Source organism: Danio rerio, chromosome 5 (genome assembly GCF_052040795.2).
Source record: "Danio rerio strain M-AB ecotype USA chromosome 5, GRCz13ab, whole genome shotgun sequence".
NCBI lineage: Eukaryota > Metazoa > Chordata > Actinopteri > Cypriniformes > Danionidae > Danio > Danio rerio.
The window spans coordinates 76,105,345-76,129,201 of record NC_141025.1 but is presented as its reverse complement, the minus strand read 5'-3'; the positions used below and the strand labels follow the sequence as shown (position 1 = coordinate 76,129,201).

The 23,857-nt window shown below is 33.1% G+C and overlaps 2 protein-coding genes and 1 long non-coding RNA gene across 4 annotated transcripts in view; 1 reads left to right on the top strand and 2 right to left on the bottom strand.

Moving 5' to 3' along the window:
* LOC141385683 (uncharacterized) overlaps positions 1-23,857 on the bottom strand; it is a 33,087-nt gene that overhangs the window by 7,294 nt on the left and 1,936 nt on the right. Inside the window, exons 2-3 of the long non-coding RNA XR_015492118.1 lie at positions 21,426-21,718; positions 4,240-4,338 (exon numbers count right to left, since the gene is read on the bottom strand). This is a non-coding gene — a long non-coding RNA (uncharacterized LOC141385683). The remainder of the gene's footprint in view (positions 1-4,239; positions 4,339-21,425; positions 21,719-23,857) is intronic.
* Positions 35-1,345, bottom strand: her7 (hairy and enhancer of split related-7). The gene is given in 3 exon segments (NM_131609.2): positions 35-879; positions 975-1,070; positions 1,179-1,345. Coding segments are annotated over 3 exon segments (621 nt in total). The 5' UTR covers positions 1,224-1,345; the 3' UTR covers positions 35-399.
* On the top strand, positions 13,460-20,383 carry her1 (hairy-related 1). 2 transcript variants are annotated; one of them, XR_015489926.1, is made up of 5 exons: positions 13,460-13,586; positions 13,897-13,992; positions 14,081-14,171; positions 18,288-19,931; positions 20,039-20,383. XR_015489926.1 is itself a non-coding variant. In NM_131078.1 (4 exon segments), coding segments are annotated over 4 exon segments (987 nt in total). In that variant the 5' UTR covers positions 13,488-13,544; the 3' UTR covers positions 19,046-19,770.

Here is a 23,857-nt window from a genome sequence, read left to right as displayed (position 1 = left end):
CCAGAGATTAATATTATTGTCGGGAACACATAACAATGGTGAATATTTCACTTTTAATGGTGGAATGTACTGATCAAAACACACAACGTATAAATCTGAACATGAAAGGGAATGTCATTAATAAATTAAATGTGCAAAACAGATAAATACGTCAGTCATGTATTACAAATGATCATCATACATCCAGTACAGATCATGCAAGGAGAAGAAAAAAAAAGGGGGGGAGAAGAAATCTGCGTAAAAAATATATTGCAATATTTATCATACACTATTTACACTTCCAACGTCATGTCAGATGATAAAAGCAATAGAAGAAATCTGCTATGCATATAATTCAGAAGAGATTACACAAGGCCCATCATTTTGAGTCCATTTCTCAATGAATGTCTTTTCTCTCAGTTAAGGCCAAGGTCTCCAGACAGTCTGGCTGGCTGGTTCTGGGTGGCGGGAGGTTGGTTGAGCTGTCGAATGCTTTGTGTTGGAGTCTGTGCTTCTGAATGCAGCTCTGCTCGCTTGTGGTTCTTTGGTGTTCCTGCAAGCTGATGGATGTCCTGCTTTGGAGACAGTGTTTTTGTGGTGTGGACGACGCGCATGATGCTGTGGGTTGGATTCTGCGTGCTGCTTTCTGGAGTGACCTCTGACAGGCAGTCTGATGGTGGGGTGAGCAAGACGTTGACACAGCATGGATGTGACCGAGCCTTCCAGTCCACCTTCTTCCAAGAGAAAGCGGGCTGCTTTTTGAAGACAGGAAGAAAAGCCTTCCATAAACTGGCTTTTTTCTTCTCCCTCCTCTTCTTTACTCGCTTCATTCGCCTTTTGCAGGAACAGAACTGTGTATTCCAGGATCTCTGCTTTCTCTAATCGTCTCTGATTAGGTTGCTACAAAACATAAGAGTTGACACAAATCAGCTTTGGATCAAGCTAGTCACATATTCATAGATGCCACTGTGTTTAAAAGCAAAAGGTGGTCTTACGTTGTGTTCTGGGCCTTGCAGGAGCAGAAGTTTCAGGTTTTCTAGACTCCGGTTCATCCTTTCTCTTCTACGTCTTTCTACCTGAGGTTTTAACAGCTTCAGAAAACGCAAAGGACTAATGTCAGTCAACAGATCATGTTTTAACTGGTTAATATTACAGCATGTGCATGTCTCAATGGTATTCATCTGGAAACAAGTTGTTACCTTTCTGTCCATTTTGATTTTTTCAGTCTGTGCCAGGATTTTCATTGCACGTGTACTCCAATAGTTGATATCAGTGAGGATATGATTCCAGAAAATGTCCAAGCTTTCTTCTGTTAGGTATGCAGGTGGAGGTCTTTCATCGAGGTGCGTTAACAAATGTGAAATGTGAAGTCTGATGCGCAGCACCGGTATTTATAGGCGTTCAGGCGCGTGGTGGCAAAGCCACGCCCCCTGTCTAACCTAACCCAATCCCTGAGCTGCTATTTTTTTGCTTGTCAATCAGCTCCCATGAGAAAAAATAAAGGGTTTTATTTGTAGATTTTGATTATAGATTTGTATTTTTGGTTTGTTAGTTGAAGTCTTTAGACATTAAAATAATAAAGGTAAGCAAAAAAGAAAGGAAAAAGACAAAGCACTGGGAAGAAAGGTAGTCTATTGTCTTGGTATTAGGGCTAGCTAGACGAATCGCAAACTACTATTAGCTTAGACATTTGTCATAAATGTTTAGCCAATTATTTATATTGGATTTCCTCAGATAAGCTAATATATAGGTTTCACCGAATTGGTTAAAGCATTCATGGACGCTTTGAATCAAAAGGGCTGATGGTACACGCTCACTCACACCTCGACTTCCATGGGCACGTGCGCGCATCAGAAAACAAGCCTGTCAATGTGCATATCAATAGCCCACGCGCCGCTGGTGACACAGATGCCATTATAATAACAACAAAAAGAGAGAAAAAAAGCTCTTATTTCCACAGTATAAGTCCATGTGCGGTTCAGATTTGTTTGGGTTTTTAAAACATAGCCGATTTTATATTATGCAAGTGTGCAACGTAAACACAAAAGCAACACAATTTAAACAAGTTGCCTGCTATAAGCTTGTGTTAGTGATTCGTGGTCTAGTGTTATGAAGGGAAAACAATTAATTCATTAATTCCCTTTTCGGCTTAGTTCATTTATTAATCAGTTGTCGCCACAGCAGAATGAACCGCCAACTTACCCAGTTTTACCCCTTCCAGCTGCAACCCAACATTGGGAAAGAGAAAACAATGCAAGGGATTAAACAATAAAAAAAAACAATCTTATGCCATGTACCTAAAGTTGAGGCTGTTCATTTGACAGGATTGTGTACATTTGGTTTAGATTCAAGCGCGCATTAGGATTTTTTATAAATGTCATGTTGGCTATTATTAAATTGTCTTTATGCTGTTTTTTAAACGTTTTAAATAATGTCGCAAGTACTCAATTACATTTTTTTGCCAGTATAGTTGTTCACATGCAAAATAAACAGGGAAAGTTCGATCGGCACGTGCCAACACGCACTTCTATTCATTCATTCATTCGTTTTCTTTTCGGCTTAGCGCCTTTACTAATCTCGCCACAGCGGAATGAACCGCCATCTTATCCTGCATATGTTTTACGCAGCGGATGCTCTTCCAACTGCAACCCAGTAGCTACTGGGAAAGGAAAAACAATGCAAAGAATTAAACAATGAGAAAACAATCTTATGCCATGTACTTAAAGTTGAGGCTGTTCATTTGACAGGATTGTGTACACTTGGTTTAGATTCAAGCGCGCATTATGCTTTTTTAATTGTTTTTTATAAATGCGTTACTGGCTATTATTAATTTGTCTTTATGCAATTTATTTAAACGTTTTAAATAATGTCGCATTGATTGTATTTTTTTACCAGAATAGCTGTTCACAGGCAACATAAACGGTGGAAGTACGATCGGCGCGTGCCAACGCGCACTTTTATTTGGAATAAATTTGTTTTGCTGAAAAAAAGCACAAAGCTGCAGAGCCAAAGCAGCTGGGTACGGTGTGAAACTTCAGGGGGTCGCGTGTGCTGACACCTCTTTATTATTCAGTAGGGCGCGTGCCGCGTGCCGACTTCACACCTGTGCAGAATGCGCTCGTGCGCGGACAGTTCACGCGTGTGCATATGAAAAGCAAGCAGCCAGGATTTCTTGATTGTTCGTGACACTGAAATTAGTCAGACTGCTCTGAGTTATTCATTAATTCACTTCTCCACTGGAAAAAAAATATCCCATTAAACGGACGAGATTGCGTACGTTAGGCTAAACCGACAACGCAAAGACAGCACGTGTCTTGCCATATAATGGAGACGCCGTTTGCTCACAGGATAACTGTGTAAACCTAAGAGGTTGTTGAACATAAGTAGCATAAAGAAAACAGTCAGTTAGCCACGTGGCTGGTTAATTTTATCCTTGCTGACCTCCATGCGTCAAGTGGCTTTACCTAAATGTTTCTGTGACATTACTATTGCGCATAGTGCTGTTACCCCCAAACTAAACCTCAATGCAATAGTAACTTTTATAATCACTGCACAAAGTCAAAAGTAAATGCTTTGAGCCATTTGACAAACGTGATAGTGATTGAAAGACATCATATTTTGATGATTTCTACGCTCAATACCAGAGGGTTAATGGTGCACCGCACAGGTAAATCGCGCGTCCTGTGGATGGAAGTTGTAAAATGAAGACTAAACGCTTTGGTCTAAACGTTAGCCTTGTTTTCAATACGCGCGTTTGTCGGAGAGTAGCGTGGGAACGTATTTGAGAGCTGTTGACAATGTACAAATTCTGACAGGTAATAAAAAATGACTGAGGTGTTGGCCCGCGTTATGAGGTGAGGTGTAACTGGGAGAGCGTGGCTAGTAGTCTGTTCCCATCATAACACTTAAGCCTGTTGGTTACCGACGAGTTTTAAACATTTACACACTTGCCTGCCATATTGGTGACACCCCAAAACAGAAAGCCTAGATTGAAGTTGAATAATTTCAATTTATGTGCATGAATTATTTAGGCAGAACTGTTAAAACCAACAATGTTTTTTATGTAGTAAAATTGAAGTAGGCTAACCATTTTGCGCAATGACTCCATTCCTTGTACTTAACTATTGTTAATGTTATTGAAGTAAAACTATTGTGTAATTTAAGATCTACTGCAGTTAGTTTGTTAATTCAGAATGTTTTCTTATTATTTAATTCCATAATACACAGGCTAATAGCTCCAGACAGACAGTCTCGTCTCACCTGGGTCGTTCTCATTCTGTTGACAAAAAGCACAGGAACCCTCACACCTCACTGCTCCGCGCGTGCCATTTGCTTTAATCCCAGCCTTTTGCATGCAAACTAGGTGGAAAGACAGGAGTTGAGTAAAATGTGAAGGCAACAACATTTAAAAAAAAACTTTCGTCGGATAATCTTACAGACAGCATCCTCAACACATTTATAGGCAACATTATTAATACAAAATAACGTTACCATTTTTTTTTGACACGATGTGTTGGATGCACACATCATCACAGATATCACCAATGTGCCAAAAATGAAGTCTATATGTGAACTGCATGGTGTTCTCGTGTTTGTTGGAGAGAAGCGTGGGAACGTCTCTGCGCTCGGGTAACATGTACAAAATCTGACAGGTAATAAAAAGAGCTGAGGTGTGTGAGAGCAGTCCGTGTTACTGGGAGAGCGAGCTTAATAGTTGGTTCCCATCATAACACTCTTCTAACGACCTGTTGGCTACCTAGCAAGCATTTTCTTATATTTAAAAGATGTCTATAGACGTCTAAATATAGTCGTCTTGGCTAAAATAAGGCTAAATTTAGCGCTGTAAATCTAATAGACATCTAAGAATAGGCCAAAACTAGTCATCAAATGAACAGAAATGAATGACTACACATGTTAAAAGTCTGTCTAATATGTCTATTTGACGACTAGGCTAGTTTTGGCCTATTCCTAGATGCTGACAGCCCAATTGTAGCCAATCTGTCCATGTGTAGATGTCTATTAGACGTCTATTAACCACAAAATTGTTTGCTGGGTTATTGCAAAATTATAAATATTTGCGCATGCGCACTAAACAGGACTTAAAAGACAAATCCTGATGAATCAGATCAAATCAAACAGTCAAAGTCAAAGAGTGGTCCTTACACTTCACTATGGTCAATGTAGCATGCATACGCAGTATATTGTTTTAACAAAGACCTGACAATGCTATCCTGCAAGGCAACCTGTGAGGTGTTGGTTTGTCAAAAACAGAGGTTCGACACACTTTTGGCTTTGGTGTTAACAAAATGTGTCAACGCCATAATAATACGACCACGCAGAGATGGACGTGCGCTTTTCTTTCACTTTTAAAAGAGCTAGATGCAGTTTCCCACGGGAATCCTTGTATAACACCTTCAGAAAATATTCGAAAAAAACAATTTGTAAAATAATTATGCATACTTAATTTATTTTAATGCAACTCATTTAGAAATCATAAATATAGGCTATATGGCACTATATGCTAATTTAACATAACACAGAAGTTGATATTTGGATTTTACATATAATAAATATCATATATGCAACATACATATTTAAAAATATTTCACAAATGGCTTAATATATCTCTCTTTTAACCATTGGAATTACAAATATGTGCATATATGTAAAAACAATAGTTAAAAAATATGAATGAATAGCAATTTCTAGCAATATTTTGCAAATACAGTATGACATTATGTGAAATCCAAAACTTTTTAATTTGCTTGTATTGCAATATATCAGATTTCTCTATGATTATAGAAAATATATGCTAGATAAACACAACACACAAGCTCATATTTGGATTTTACATATGCTAGATAAACACAACACACAAGCTCATATTTGGATTTTACATATATAAAATGTCATATATGCAACATATATTTCAAAATATTTCACAAATGGCATATATATATATATATATATATATATATATATATATATATATATATATATATATATATATATATATATATATACATACATACACATACACATATGTATATATATATATGTGTATATATATTATATATATATATATATATATATATATATATATATATATATATATATATATATATATATATATATATATATATATATATATATATATATATATATATATATATATATATATCACATATATCTCTTTTTTTTAACCATTGGAATTACAAGCATGTACATATATGTATTACTGATAGTTGACAACAATATAAATGGCAATTTTTTTGCAATTTGTTGAAATATATTTTGCATATATGACATTTTTTATATTTGTGAAATTCAAATTTGAACTTATATGTAATTTGCATATATTGCAATATATTAGATTTGTATGGGTATATACAATATAAGCTAAATAAACGCGACACACAAGCTTATATTTGGATTTTACATATATAATATGTCATATATGCAACATACATTTAAATCTTTTCAGAAATTGCAAATATGTCATCATTCAAATATTGAAATATGTCATTTTTTAAACCATTAGAATTACAAATATGTACATATATGTAATAACAATAGTTAAAAATCTAAATAAATTGCAATTTTTTCAATATTTTGAAATATATTTTGCATATATGACATTTTATATACATGTGGAATTCAAAACTTGTCATATGTAATTTGCATATATTGCAATATATCAGATTTCTATATCAGTATACACAATATATGCTAAATGAGCATGGCACACAAGCTCATATTAGGATTTTACATATATAAAATAACATAGATGCAATATATATATATATATATATATATATATATATATATATATATATATATATATATATATATATATATATATATATTTTTTTTTTTTTTTTTTTTTTTTAAATAGGCATATATATCACATATATCTCTTTTTTTAACCATTGGAATTATAAGCATGTAGGTAATACTAATGATTGAAATAAATGGCCACTTTTTGCAATAATTTGAAATATATTTTGCATATATGACAAATTTTATATATATATCAAATCCAGAACTTGTCATGTAATTATTTTAGATCTCTATATAGGTATATACAATATATGCTAAGTAAGCATGACACACAAGCTCATATTTGGATTTTACATATATAAAATGTCATATATGCAACATACATTTAAATCTTTTTCAGAAATGGCATAATTATCAAATATGTCATTTTTTTAAAATTTAAAATATAAATAAATGGCCGTTTTTTGCAATATTTTTAATATTATGTTGCATACATGACATATTTTATTTATGTCAAATCAAAATATTAACTTGTCAAATGTAATTTGCATTTATTGCAAAATCAGATTTTTATATGAGTATACAATATATGCTAAACAATCATGACACAAAAGCTCATTTTTGGATTTAACATATATAAAATTTCATATATGCAACTTATATTTAAATTTTTTTTTTTTTTGCAAAAAATGGAATATATATAATAAATATCTCATTTTTAACCATTAGAACTACATATATGTACATATATGTGGTAACACTTTACAATAAGGTTCATTAGTTAATGCATTTACTAACATGAACTAATCATGAACAACACATGTACAGCATTTATTAATCATAATTGAACATTTACTAAAGCATTATTAACATCCAAGTCCATGCTTGTTAACATTACTTAATGCACTATGAGTTAACATGAACTAACAAGGAACTACTGTATTTTCATTAACTAACGTTAACTAACATGAACAAATACAGTAGTAAATGTATTGTTCCTTGTTTGCTCATGTTAGTAAATGCAATAATTAACTTTAACTAATGAACCTTATTGTAAAGTGTGACCATATATGTAATGCCAAAAAAATATACGAAGATATTGAGATGAGAAAAGGCTGGTTATTTATAGTGAGTTAAGGATCCTCGTATAGGATAATTAGTCATCAGCTAAAGTTGGAACAGCTGTGAACAATCATAAGCACGTGATCCTCTCAAAAGTTGTTTATAAATAAACTTCACAAAATGTCATATACATAACATATATTTAATTTTTTTTATATAAAAATTGCAGATATATCACATATATCTCATTAGAATTTCAAACATGTCCATATATGTAATACCAATGGTTAAAATATATAAATAAATGGCCATTTTTTGAAATATATTTTGCATATATGACATACTTCATATATGTGTAATATAATGCAGACTCAACATTGCATATCTTGTGATGTGACTATTGCGAATGTGCACATTGAAATATCAATGCTGAAACAATATATTGTGTTGTGTATTCTGTTGTATTAGTTTGAAGTGATATATTGTCTTGATTGGTGTTGTACGATACAAAACCCTGGTAATAAACTGACAGTTCCTGATATTGTATATAAAATTTCTAATGAAATATTGTTTATAGGCAACAAGGTGGCAAACTGGCATTTCTGTGTCAAGTTTGCATGTTCTCCCCATGCTGACGTGGGTTTCCTCCGGGTGCTCCGGTTTCCCCCACAATCCAAACTGATGCACTATAGGTGAATTGGGTAAACTACATTGTCTGTAGTGCGTGTGTGAATGAGAGTGTGTATGGATGTTTCCTAGTGATGGGTTGCAGCTGGAAAGCCATTCGCTGCGTAAAACATATGCTGGATAAGTTGGCGGTTCATTCTGTAGACCCCAGAATAATAAAGTGACTAGGCTGAAAAGAAAATGAATGAATGAATTACTTAAATATTTATAATTAGCAAATCTTTACCAACTTTTTAAATTTATTTTTTTTTTTCACTTTTTTAACTTCCCAGTAATAGGTTGTTGCTGGAAGGGCATCGCTACAAAAAAACATGTGCTGGTGTCCAGACATTTTATCCTACCCATCAGATTATACTACCAACATTGTATTTTATTGGTTCTGAGGTTGTGGTTAGGGATTAGGTTAGGGCGATATTACAGTTTCATATCACACTACTCGGGCAACACGGTCGTGCAGCGGGTAGCACAATTGCCCCACAGCAAGAAGGGCGCTGGATCGAGGCCTGTCTTGGTTAGTTGGTATTTCTGTGTGGAGTTTGCATGTTCTCCTCGTGTTGGAGTGGGTTTCCTCTGGGTACTCCAGTTTTCCACACCATCCAAACACATGCACTTTAGGGGAATTGAATAAGCTTAATTGGCCGTAGTGTACGAGCGTGTCAAGAGTGTACGGATGTTTCCCAGTGTTGGGTTGCAGCTGGAAGGGCATCCGCTGCGTAAAACATATGCTGGATAAGTTGGCGGTTCATTCCGCTGTGGCAACCCCAGATTAATAAAGGGACTAGGCCGAAAAGAAAATGTAGTATACACCTCATTTTCTATTTATTTATGAGGTTTAAATACTGCATTTAGTGAAATTTTGAACACTATTTTTAGCTGAATTACATGTATACTTGTTTACTTTAGCTGAATTACACGATACTTGTATAGCCTGTCTTATTAGTTGTATAGCCTCTTATATATATATGATTTAAGTATTTTATTTTACTCTATAGTGTATGTTAGTTATGCATTTGTATTTTGTAATAGCTCTTATGTCCAGGGTTGTGTTTTTATGATTTATCTATCTTTTGTTGCTCTGCATGTCCACATGTAAGGGACTCGACTCCATGTAAATTGTCGGATGGTCATCATAGCCGCACTTTTTGATGTACCAAAATGTTTTCTAAAGATTTAGAATAAAGAATTGTGGGAAAAAATACTTATTTTCATTCATTTATTTGATTCATTCATTATCTTTTCGGCTTAGTCCCTTTATTAATCAGGGGTCGCCACAGCGGAATGCACCACCAACTTATCCAGTACATGTTTTATGCAGCGGATGCCCTTCCAGCAGCAACCCAACACTGGGAAACACCCACACACTCTTGCTCACACTCACATACACTAAGGCCAATTTAGCCTACCCAATTCACCAATACCGCATATCTTTGGACTGTGAGGGAAACCGGAGCACCCGGAGGAAACCCTCGCCAACACGGGGTGAACATGCAAACTCCAATCATAATTATTTTTAAAATACAAATTTATTACATCATATTTCATTCATTCGTTTTCTTGTCGGCTTAGTCCCTTTATTAATCCGGGGTCGCCACAGCGGAATGAACCGCCAACTTATCCAGCAAGTTTTTACGCATCGGACGCCCTTCCAGCCGCAACCCATCTCTGGGAAACATCATATATCATTAGAAAAAAAATAGGAAAGTGTTCAAGTTTTAAATTAAAAACTGTGGCCTATATTGTTTAGTACTGGCCAGCACTTTAAACTTTCCCCAGTCAGAATTTGTCCATTTCAAGAAAAATAAAACATATATATTCAGCTCAAATTATTCTATACTCTTTATGCCTTTCCAATCAATAAAAAAATAGTCAATCCGACGACACGTGCTCACACCATGCGCACACCATGCACGAAAGCGTGTCTGATTCACACCTCTGCAACAGGCGCTCAGGTGCGTAAAGTCTCCACGTGCCCATTTGCCCAAATGTTTCGTAATGGTCCAGCAGGTGAGAGAGTGTGCTAAAGTTTCAAATTCCACCATTTTAAATGGCTGATGGTGGCCATCCGTGCATGGGGTCTGTATCCAAAATGGTTGTTTAATGGTTTTGTATTGAATAGGGTGGAATTATATTCTAAATAACCCTGACACTTCGCGTTTTCCATTCAAAGCCACATCAAAGCCCGATTTCCGTTCAAAGAACAATTGCATGCACTCTAAAAAGGGGTATTTGTAACCAAATGTTTGGTGAATTATTGCTTAAATATATATATAAAAAGTGCAATTAGCCTACATTTATTAAAATATTAACCCAAAGTTGGGGACGAGTTTGTCATATTTGACCCAATTGGTTACCTCAACCCATTTCTTAGAATGAGAATTAACACTAGATCTGCCATTGTATGCATGCAGCTTGATGTTAAATCTAGTAAATTCAGATATTTGCTTCCCCAATACTGATTTTTAGTTAATCTTAATGCTCATTATATGTCACATTATTAAGCGAGCGCGCGCATTGCAGTCGCACAGACGTACTCATAGCCATACACAGTGCGCATGCTCCGATTGCACGCCCCTTTTGTCCACAGAATCCCTCTCGCCATATTCACTGTAACATAGACGTGTTAAAAGAATCATAACACTAATGGAATTATAGGCAGGGGTGTGTGCGCCACCACTCCACTTGACCAAACATTATACTTTCCCACGGGATTTTTCTTAGCCATGAACGATGCCCATGCATGGGGTCAAAAAGTGAATCACCACATGGCCTTTTCAACAATTCAGCAAAGACAAAATGTTCAGTTTAAGCAGAGAGACATCTTAACATGAGCCTATAAAGTGAGCTGTTGTTATCAATGTGGCGTTCACGTGTGCGCGCGCGTCAAGACAACCAGGCATCCAAGTGTCGTTCTGCAACATTAATGTGCTTTGCGCTCCCAGTAAAATGTTTCAAGACATATTTTACAGCTTATGTAATCATATTTGTTCATCATTATAATAAGTTTGTCCTTCTTTAAGTACTCTCACTGCGGAAAAGCAGAACGAACGCACACATGCATGATCTGGATGCATCTTCTGCAATTATGAAGCTCTGTTTTAATATTTAAGCACTTAAAGATGCAAGTTAAAGTACGCATTACAGTTTCAAACCCACTATTTTTCCTTAGTTGTGAACATGGACAACAAAACCTTATTGAAACCTACCAAAAAGTGTTTGTTGCAGGTATTTGGTAATAAATCCAAAATATATACATTGCATATGTCAAAATTGTTGATTTCCCTTTTATGCCAAACATCTTGCGGGTAAGTAAAGATTTCCATCATGACATTAAGCAAATTTCCTCCTTAAAATATAAAAACTAAAATATGTACTTTACATATATCAAAAGTGTTGGTTTTCCTTTTATGCAGAGCATCTTTAGGATATTAAGTAAAAAATTCTACCAATTTAGCAAATTTCCTACTTAAAATATGTATCAAAACTAAAATTTCAATCAGTAATATGCATTGCTTAGGCTTTGGACTACTTTAAATGTGTTTTTCCTTAATAATTAGACATTTTTAACAGTTTTACACTAACCAAATAACTACTAATTTTATTTATTTATTTATTTCTATATATATTTATTTATTGAACAATTTAAACTGATATTTGCTTTCTGATGATGTATGAATCTCACTCTAAAAAAGTGAAGAAAGTTCTGGCATTGTGGTCCATTGTGGTGTGCTTATTCCTGTCGCTTTGAGCTTCAGGTGCGAAAGCAAGGCACGGAAACTGGGCATCTAATGAAATTCTAAGCGCCTTTAAAAGTTTGAGTATTCCAGTCTGGCGGTGTTACTGTGACTGTGTTCGTTTTTACACATACCTGCCCACAATATTGTTCCCACGAGAAAAAAATCCTCAAGTGTTCCTCCGCCGCAGAGAGAAATAAATGATAGGCCAACATTTCTGCATGCGGAGCGAACACATAGAGACTGTATATAAGCTGCTTTGATCAATAATTGACTATAGAATTTTTTAAATCTTGAATTACACCTTTTTGAACATGCAGTAAAACAGAACTGCAATAGTATGACATATAGGAAGCCTATTTGTGGTGTGTTTGTGATTATAGGTCGTGAACTTTGAACGGGAGGAGCGTTTTGGTGAATTGAGTGTCAAAAAAATCAAGATGCGCTGGCTTCATATTGACTTATTGGCGCAATAAAACCAGCAACTCCATAAAATCCTAAGCGTTCTATTGCATTTACAACATCATTGCATTGTATGCATTACTGCACTGTAAAAAAATACTGGTAAAAGCTGAATCAAATTAAAGTCATGCATCCATTGAACTTATATTATGTGAAACTGACTTAAAAAAAGCTTGTGTAACTTATAAAATTAAGTTAGAAAATGTTTAACTCAGTTTAATAAGTTACAATGAACTTAAAACTTATGCTGTCTTGACTAATTGATCATTTTTTACATTGTGGTTATTCTAAGTAAATTTATAAGCTCGGTAATGCAGATTTCATAATCAAGCGACTAGTTGACTTTGCTTTAAGAAAGTAAACTCATTGCATTATAAGTATTAAGTAGCTAAACAAACTACATGTGCATAATTATAAAAGTTAAATCAATGGATATGCTGACTTTTAAAAAAGTTAAATCAATAATGTAACGGGGTTAATTCTTTTAAAGTAATTTCAAACTAATCACTTTTTAGCTATGAGACAACGATGAGTTTATATCACATACTTGCAGTTGAATATGTTTGCTTTAACAAAACATGCAGTAAATAACCTAATCGATTTATAGTTTCTTATCTCGGATCATATTAAATGCGTAATTGGGAGCAGCAGAACGCCATAAGGCGGCACACGACCAAACGGCTGGATACGTCATTGACACCTCGTCACCAATGACGAGCCAGCATCCCTGATAAAAGCAGGGGTTTGCAAGGGACTTTAACACAATAGAAGAATTTCTACAAGCAAGACAGATCAGCGGGAATACAACACTGAAGGTGTATCGTCTTCTTCCGATTTTCAGCCATGGTTACTCCAAAAATGGCAAGTCGAAGACCAACCAAACGAGTAAGTCCACGCTCTTTCTCTTGTAGCTACACTGTAAAAGGGATTAATTGACTTTACCTTAAAAAAAGAGAGTCAAGCCATTGCATTTTAATTATTACGTAAACAAGTTTATGTGGATAATTATAAGTTAAGTCAATGAATGATACTCATTTTGTTTAAATTAAATTTTACTCACTTTTGTTAAAGTATAGCTGATCTTTTTTTCAATGTATCTATGATTTAACCATCTCTTTTAGTTGGACTTTACACATAATACATTTTAATTTTGTTTAATTAAGCCTGAATTAAAAGTATAACTTGCTCCGTCTAGATCTTAAAACCGGTTATAGAGAAGAAACGGAGAGACCGGATCAACCAGCGTTTGGAAGAACTGCGAACGCTTCTTCTGGATAATACTTTAGATTCGGTAATAAAACATATAAAGTTTTAAAAGTGCACTTAAACAACACTGAAATGGCATAGCAGCATAATGCATTTACATTCACTCCTTGCAGCGACTTCAAAACCCAAAACTGGAGAAGGCTGAAATTCTGGAATTGGCTGTTGAGTATATTAGGACTAAAACCGCGACTGCGAGAGATCAAGGTAAGTTTCCTGTCTACACGTATGTAAAGCGTAATATAATAATTAAAGGGTGTATACTTAATGAGTTATAACAACATATGCTTTTATGTCAATTGTAGCTTATACAAGTAAGCTTATTTAAGTTTTATTGAAGTTAAACAAGCTGATTTAAAGGAATAGTTCACCCTAAACTTTAAATTTACTCACTTTTACTCATTCTACAATCTTTATTGAGTTTCTTTATTCTGTTGAACACAATAAGATGATATTTTGAAGACACAACTTGGAATACTATATGGAAGTCAGCTTTCTTTAAAATATAAAATGTTTTTTTTTTCAGACAGCATATGTTTTAAGTTCATTGTAACTTGTTAAACTAAGTTAATCATGTTCTAACTTACTTAATTTTAGTTTAACATAATATAAGTTTAATGGACTCATATGGTTAATTTAATTTAGCTCAAAAAGTTAAGGCAACCAGTTTTTTTTTACAGTGTAACATGTTTTTATGTACATTGTAACTTATTAAAGTATGTTTATCATGTTTCAAACTTAATTTTTGAAGTTAAACAAGCCAATTTAAAGAGAATGCGAGTAAATTAAAATTTTTGAGTGAACTATTTACTCATTCACAAATGGTTACAAGCATTTGTGAGTTTCTTTATGCTGTTGAAAACAATATGATGATATTTTAAATAACAACTGACTTCCATAGTACACAGAATTTCTTTTTTTTAAATTACTCCTTGGATTTAGTATTTTTAGGTTAAGTTGGTTGTAAACAATTTATTTGGGCTGAATTTAAACAAACAAATTAAGTTGAACATTACTAAATTTAATTTGCTTCTTTAAATTCAACACATAAATCATTTGCAACAATTTTGCAGACACAATTTTTTTCCAGTGTAGGTACAACAATTACTATCGAAGTCAATGGTTTACAGCTTTCTTTTGTTTTTGTTCAATGAAAGAAAACTAGCAAAACACAAAAAGATGAGTAAATGATGCCAAAATCTTCAGCTTTAGTGACATACCTTTTAAATGTGTTTAATTTAAGTTAAAATGACTGATAGTGTCATTTTGATTTCACTTAAAATGTTATGTGTTCCACACAAAAAAGTGTTGCATGCACTGTTGCAAACAATGTATTTGTGTTGAATTTTAACAAACAAATGTAATTTAATAATATTCAACTTCATTTGTTTGTTTAAATTCAGCCCAAATAAATTGTTTACAACCACTTAACGTAAAAAAAAAAAAAAATTGAGTAAATCCGAGGAATCATCTTTGAATCATTTTTTTTCAGTGCACTGTAAAAAATGCAGGGTTCAACACAATTCATTCATGTTGAACCAAAACAAATCAATTAAGTTAACGTAACACTTTAAACACATTTATGGAAATTGAACATAAAAAATTAAGCTGTCCCAATGGAATATCAAGAATTGTGTTCATTTTAAATAAGTAGTTTGAACAAGCAAAAAAAAAAATTTAATAAAAAATAAAAATAAAAATTTGAGTGCAATTCTTTATTGTTCTCCCAAAATAAATTGATTGAATTAACTTAATTGTTTTTACAAATTGTAGTGGATTGATGATGTAAATTTGATCATTTAAATTTGTTTAATTTAAGTTAAAATGACTGAGAATGTTAATTTAATTGAACTTAAAAATGTCATGCATCCCTCACAATTCCTTCATTGTCCCAAAACAAATCAATTATGTCAACTTGATTGTTTTTACAAATTTAAGTGGATCCATAATGTTAATTTGATATTTTAAATGTGTTTAATGTAAGTTAAAATGACTGATGTTAATTGAATAAGTTAAATGTGTTTTATTTAGTTTAAAATGACTGTTAACATTAATTTAATAAGTTAAATGTACACTGTGAAAAATGCAGGGTTACACACAATTCATTCATGTTGTCCTAACACAAATTGATAAAGTTAACTTAACACTTTTAACAAGCTTATGTTGACTGAACACAAAAAATTAAGTTGCAGTTTATTTTAAATAATTAGTTTGAATAAGTAAAAAAATATTTTTGAGTGTGTTTAACTTTAGGTTAAAATGACTGACAATGTTAACTTGATGAGTTAAATGTGTTTAATTTAAGTTAAAATGACTAATATTGTTAATTTGATAAGTTAAATGTGTTTAATTTAAGTTAAAATGACCGATAATGTTAATTTGATAAGTTAAAAGTGTTTAATTTAAGTTAAAACCAACGATAACATTAATTTGATCAGTTAAATGTGTTTAATTTAAGTTAAAATGACCAATAATGTTATTTTGATAAGTTAAATGTGTTAGATTAAAGTTAAATTATCAATAATGTTAACTTGATAAGTTAAATGTGTTTAATTTAAGTTAAAATGACCGATAATGTTAATTTGATAAGTTAAATGTGTTTAATTTAGGTTAAAATGACAGATAATGGTAATTTGATGAGTTACATGTGTTTAATTTGAGTTAAAATGACTGATATTGTTAATTTGATAAGTTAAATGTGTTTAATTTAAGTTAAAACGAATGATAATGTTAATTTGATCAGTTAAATGTGTTTAACTTAAGTTAAAATGACCGATATTGTTAATTTGATCAGTTAAATGTGTTTAAGTTAAAATGACTGATATGGTTAATTTGATGAGTTAAATGTGTTTAATTTAAGTTAAAATGACCGATAATGTTAATTTGATAAGTTAAATGTGTTTAATTTAAGTTAAAATGACCGATAATGTTATTTTGATAAGTTAAATGTGTTTAATTCAAGTTAAAATAACCGATAATGTTAATTTGATAAGTTAAATGAGTTTAATTTAGGTTAAAATGACAGATAATGTTAATTTGATAAGTTAAATGTGTTTAATTTAAGTTAAAATGACCGAAAATGTTAATTTGATAAGTTAAATGTGTTTAATTTAAGTTAAAATGACCGCTAATTTTAATTTGATAAGTTAAATGTGTTTAATTTAAGTTAAATTGACCGACAATGTTAACTTGATAAGTTAAACGTGTTTAATTTAAGGTTAAAAGGCAGATAATGTTAATTTGATAAGTTAAATGTGTTTAATTTAAGTTTAAATGACCGCTAATTTAAATTGATAAGTTAAATGTGTTGAATTTAAGTTTAAAAGACTGATTATGTTAATTTGATAAGTTAAATGTTTTTCATTTATGTTAAAATGACTGATAATGTTAATTTGATAAGTTAAAAAGTTAATTGTGTTTAATTTAAGTTAAAATGACCGATAATTTTAACTTGATAAGTTACATGTGTTTATTAAGAGTTAAAAAGACAGATAATGTCAATTTGATAAGTTAAATGTGTTTAATTTGAGTTAAAATGACTGATAATGTTAATTTGATAAGTTAAATGTGTTTAATTTTGGTTAAATTGACGAATAATGTTAATTTGATAAGTTAAATGTGTTTAATTTAAGTTAAAATGACTGATAATGTTAATTTGATAAGCTAAATGTGTTTAATTTTGGTTAAATTGACCGATAATGTTAATTTGATAAGTTAAATGTGTTTAATTTAAGTTAAAATGACTGATGTTAATTTGATTGAGCTTAAAATGTAATGCAACTACACTGCAAAAAATGCAGTTCCACACTATTCCTTCACCTCGTCCCAAAACAAGTTGATTAAGCTAACTTGATTTTTTTTAGAAATTTAGGTTAAGTTCTGAAAAAAAAACTCAATTGTGTTGATTCAGCTCATTTTAAATAAGTAGTTTGAACAAGCAGCAAAAATATCTTTTAAAGTGAAATGTACTCATATTTTACGTCAAAAATGATCTATTTGTGTTTATTTTGTTCGGTTGTGACTCATATTAGTGTAATTATTCTAATTTATTTTGTCTCGTCTCTTCTGTTTCTCCTCCTCCTTCCATCATTCTCAATTCCTCAACCCACATCTATTTACTCCACTTTTCCTTTTCATTTTATCTTCAATCAATCGATAAACCAAAACTATTTACTTCTCACTCCTAAACCCCCCTTCCTAAACAATCCTTTGCATGATTCCTCGATTAATTATAACCAAACGATCACACTCAAACCCCCCCTTGCTCTTTCCCCTCAAACTTACCCTATTTTTGCATGCCTTTCCACTCTCCCTAACCCTCAGGCGATTCTAGCAAGGACACGCATGATCCAAAACCTCCGCCTCTGCTCTCAAGGAGACCCCAGATGCCATGTGCGTCCATCCCGGAGTCCATCCAAACCCATAATCTGCCATCTAATCCAATCTACAAGGCTGGTTTTAAAGAGTGCATCTCCCGGCTGGCGAGCTTCATCGACTGCGTGGAGCCATCCCAGCGAGACAGCTTCGTCCAAGGTCTCTGCCATCATCTCGACTCCTACAGCAGCGCTCTTCCCCACGGCAGAGTTTCCAGCAATCCAACCCACCATCCATGGATCCCAAATCCAGAGTTGTCCTGCAGGACGGACGTCCAATCGATTGGACACATGAGAGCCAACCCTGAGCCATATTCCTACGCAAACAGCCTGTATCCGAAATCATTTATGCATCTGCATCCGACGGGACAACATCCATACCTCTCTCCACCATACTCCATTTCTCCTCCGCCGTCTCCAGGCTTTTCAAGCAGCTCTCCTCCATTCTCCAGCTCTCCAACGTATCTCTCTGTGCCCTGCCAATTCCCGTTCCCTCCCAGCATCTCTCCGCATTCCACCGACTCCTCTTCATCATCGTCGTTATCAACTGTGAGTCTCTCAACGACTTCATTACCGGTCGTCCCAGGACCTCATCTTCAGGTGAGCTCCCCGACTCGGGTGCGGTTTAGTGGCTCTGTTCAATCCTCTCAACCACGGACTCTGAGACGAGCGCTGTTCCACAATCAGCCTTTGTGGAGACCCTGGTGAGCAAAACTGAAGACACTTAGCATGAGAATAACCAGCGTTGTCTTAAAGGGATAGTTCACGCAGAAATTAAAATTCTGGCATCATTTATTGATTCACTTTTGCTTAAACATAAAAAGATAATATTTTGAAAAATGTTCAAGCCTGTTTTTATTGACTAACAAATACTACACTGTAAAAAAAATGCTGAATTCCACACAACGGATTTGTGTTGGGACAGCATGAAGAAATTAGGTTAACTTAATGTTTATTTTTTTTTTACAAATTTAAGTCGATTGAGCTTAAAACAATTAAGTTTTCCCCCAAAAAAGTAAGAATTGTGTTGTTTCAACTCATTTTAAGTCATTCAACTCATTCAAGTAGTTCGAAAAAGCAGCGCAAGTTTTTTTTTTGAGTGTATGTAAGTCAATAGTTACCAGTTTCCAACATTTTTCAAAATAACTTATTTTGTGTTTGTTCAGTAAATAATGTCAGAGTTTTTAGTTTCTAGTGAACTGTGCCTTTAAGCATTGTTTTGTATATCATCAGTTGTTTTCAGAGTGCATGCATGTGTTCTGGGGTCTTTGCTGTATAACTTGAGTCCTGCAGTCACATTCTGTCTTTCTTTTTTCCTATGGTAAATTCTTTATTGTTTACAGATTGTGTAAATAAATATATTTATTTTCTACCTTTTGTAGATTGTAAATTAATTGTACAGTTTTTTCACTTATTAAAAATTTATATAATTTTGCTTTTTGTATGACTCGTTTCTTTACATTTGGGCTTAAATAAATAGATTTAACAGTATCGCCATTAATCTTTTAGATACTTCAAGAAGTAGGGTAACAAAACTCTTCTGAAAGTCGTTTGAAATATTTAGGGAGACTTTTTATTATTTAATCATCTTCAAGTGGTTACAACCTCCTTTTTTTAAATTGAAAACAAAAGAAGATATTTTGAAGAATGTTAGAAACCTGTAACCATTGACTTCCATAGGAAAAACAAATACTATGGAAGTCAATGGTTACAGGTTTCCAGCATTTTTCAAAATAACTTCTTTGGTGTTCAAACAGGTTTAAGAGTAAATAATGACGGAATTTTCTGTTTTTAGTGAAATGTTCCTTTAAGGATTGTTTGGAAAGATGTCTTAGTATATCATCAGTTGTTTTCAGAGTGCATGCATTTGTTCTGTGGTCTTTGCTGTATAACTTGAGTCACATTCTGTCTTCTTATCTTTCTATTTTCCTGTCTAAAAGTCTTCATTGTTTACAGATTGTGTAAATAAATATATTTATTTACTCCCACTTGTAGATTGTAAACGTATTGTACAGTCTTGTCACTTAATAAATTTATATAATTTTGTTTTTTGTATGACTCGTTTCTTTACAGTTGGGTTTAAATAAAAAGATTCACAGTATCGCCATTAATCTTCAAGAAGTAGGGTAAAAAAACTATTCTGAAAGTTGTTTGAAATATTTAGGGAGACACTTTATTATTTAATCATCTTCAAGTGGTTACAAATTCCTTTTTTGATGTTGAACACAAAAGAAGATATTTTGAAGAATGTTAGAAACCTGTAACCATTGATTTCCATAGGAAAAACAAATACTATGGAAGTCAATGGTTACAGGTTTCCAGCATTTTTCAAAATAACTTCTTTTGTGTTCATTCAGGTTGGTGAGTATTGATGAATTTTCTGTTTTTAGTGAAATGTTCCTTTAAGGATTGTTTGGAAAGATGTCTTGGTATATCATCAGTTGTTTTCAGAGTGCATGCATTTGTTCTGTGGTCTTTGCTGTATAACTTGAGTCACATTCTGTCTTCTTATCTTTCTATTTTCCTGTCTAAAAGTCTTTATTGTATACAGATTGTGTAAATAAATATATTTATTTTCTCCCTCTAGTAGATTGTAAATGAGTTGTACAGTCTTGTCACTTAATAAATTTATAATTTTGTTTTTTGTATGACTCGTTTCTTCACAATTAGGTTTAAATATAAATGTAATAGTTTCGCCATTAATCTTTTATATATTTTACTAAGTAAGGTCAGAAAAAGCTATTCTGAATGTAATATTACCACAGATACTTTATATTTAATCATCTTCAAGTGGTTACAAACAAAGATGCATTGTAAATTGTGTAAACATTTTTAGACATTATTGCACCAATTAATGTTTTGTAAGTTAGACCTCCAACTCCAAGCAAAACAGTGATTTTTAAATTTTTTAAAATGTATTATTTCTCTTTATTGAATCTGCATTTGACATCTTTTAAAAATACTGAGAGGAATCTGATATTGTACAATTAAAACACATCTATGGCCTCTGTCATGTTCACATATGAAATAAACATGCTTATTTTTGCTATGTGCAATGCAAAAATGTAAAAGTAGGTAGAGCTGTCACCTCACAGCAAGAAGGTCGCTGGTTGGGTCAGCTGGCGTTTCTGTGTAGAATTTGCATGTTCTCCCCTGTTCGCGTGGGTTTCCTTCAGGTGCTCCGGCTTCCTCCACAGTCTAAAGACATGCGGTACAGGTGAATTGGGTAAGCTAAATTTTCCGTACTGTGTGTGTGTAAAAGAGTGTGTATGGATGTTTCCCAGAGATGGGTTGCAGCTGGAAGGGCATCTGCTGCATAAAACATATGCTGGATAAGTTGGCGGTTCATTCTGCTGTGGCGACCCCAAATTAATAAAGGCACTGAAAAGAAAATAAATAAAAATAATATTTTAAAATAACTAAAAACCATTGCTTTATATTAACTAATACACTATAATTTGCAATGGATTTCTCATTTATCATCTCATTTATAACAGAATACACTAGTTTTTGGCTTGATTTACTCTCTGATGTCTTCTTCATAGTCCTCTAACTGACATTATTCACATTTTAAAAGCTCAGTTTAATTTACAACATTTAATTTCAGTTTGCCTTTTTTGTAGCTCTGCAATAAAACAAACAAACAATAAAGGTTATGTTAAATTAGAAATGATGATCTCTGTTAAAAGCATTCTTACACTCTTCTCAGATGGGATGGAGAGCAAAATCAAAGTTTTTTTTGTATTAACAATGCTTGAACAGCAACAGAAAGGTATTAATACTTTTAGAATTACACAAACGACTGAGATAACAAACAACTTGCATACATTCACAATCTTTCCTTCCTCGTTAATAATACAACATGTATGAATAAATAAAATAACAAAAATTAACAAAAAAAAAAAAAGCTAAAGGAAATGAAGGAGCAGTGGAGTTAAAGTTCTCAAAATATGAAACCAAAATAATCTGATGATGAATATAATATCTTGCTTTTTGGCTTTTTTAATCTCTCTTAATGTCTTCAAATATATCACAAATTCTTCTTTAAACACCACTAGTCTTGGGGAAATTAAAAAAATACATTTATAAATAAAGAATTTTGATAATAACATCAAATTGAAGTCATTGCGTTTGGGAACAGAGATGAGGTTCTCAAGGTAAATGCGTACCTTGTTACTAAGGGTCAAACAACAAAAAATAAGGTCAAGAATCTTGGTGTGACTCTGGAGTCAGATCTGAGTTTCAATAGTCATGTCAAAGCAGTCAGTAAATCAGCATGCTATCATCTCAAAAACATAGCAAGAATCAGATGCTTTGTTTCTAGTGAAGATTTAGAGAAACTTGTTCATGCTTTTATCAGCAGCAGGGTGGATTACTGTAACGGTCTCCTCACTGGCCTTCCTAAAAAGACAGTCAGACAGTTGCAGCTCATCCAGAACGCTGCAGCCAGAATTCTGACCAGAACCAGAAAATCAGAGCACATCACACCTGTACTCAGGTCTCTACACTGGCTCCCTGTTACATTCAGAAGAGAGTTTAAAGTATTATTAATGGTCTATAAATAACTAAATGGCCAAGGACCTAAATACATTACAGATATGCTCACTGAATACAAACCCAACAGATCACTCAGATCTTTAGGATCATTTAAACTAGAAGTTCCAAGAGTTCAGTCAAAGCAGGGTGAATCAGCTTTCAGCCACTACGCCCCTCACTGCTGGAATCAGCTTCCAGAAATGATCAGATGTGCTCCAACATTAGGCACATTCAAATCAAGACTGAAAACACATCTGTTTAGCTGTGCCTTTACTGAATGAGCACTGTGCTGCGTCCGACTATTATGTTTTTCTCTTCTTCTTCATTCTTTTATATCACATTTTACCTGTTTTTATGTTTTTTAATCACTTTTATTATTTGTTTTTATTTATTTATTTTTACTTGTTTCTTTTATTCTTGTTTATGTAAAGCACTTTGACTTGCCACTGTGTATGAAATGTGCTATATAAATAAACTTGACTTGCCTTGTTCATTTTATAAGAATTCTTTTTATGCTTAAGTAGTCAGTCAGTCTTTAATCATTTCCCAAAGGCAATGTGGTTGCAGCATACAAGCATGTCACACATAATACACAAAAGCACATCATACAAAACAAATTCTAGCCTAAATTTAAACACTTTACAGCTGAGGGGATGAATGAAAGTTTAAACCGATTTGTTTTACTAATAGGAGTTCCGTATCGAATACCAGAAGGGAGAAGATTAAACTCGTGGTGCATAGGAGGGGAATCATCTGACAGAATAATCTGAGCTTTACTCAAAACTTGTCTATGGTATAACTGAGCCATGGTCATCTGTTTTCTCCCTGTAATTATGCCAAACTTAATAATTTCTCAAGAGAAGACAAGTCTTATAGATATTTTCTGTTGTATCGAGACTAATACTTCGTCCCAAAATCTTTGTACCTCATTACATTGGAAAAACAAGTGTTCAGTTGTTTCTATATCTAAATTACAAAACTGCC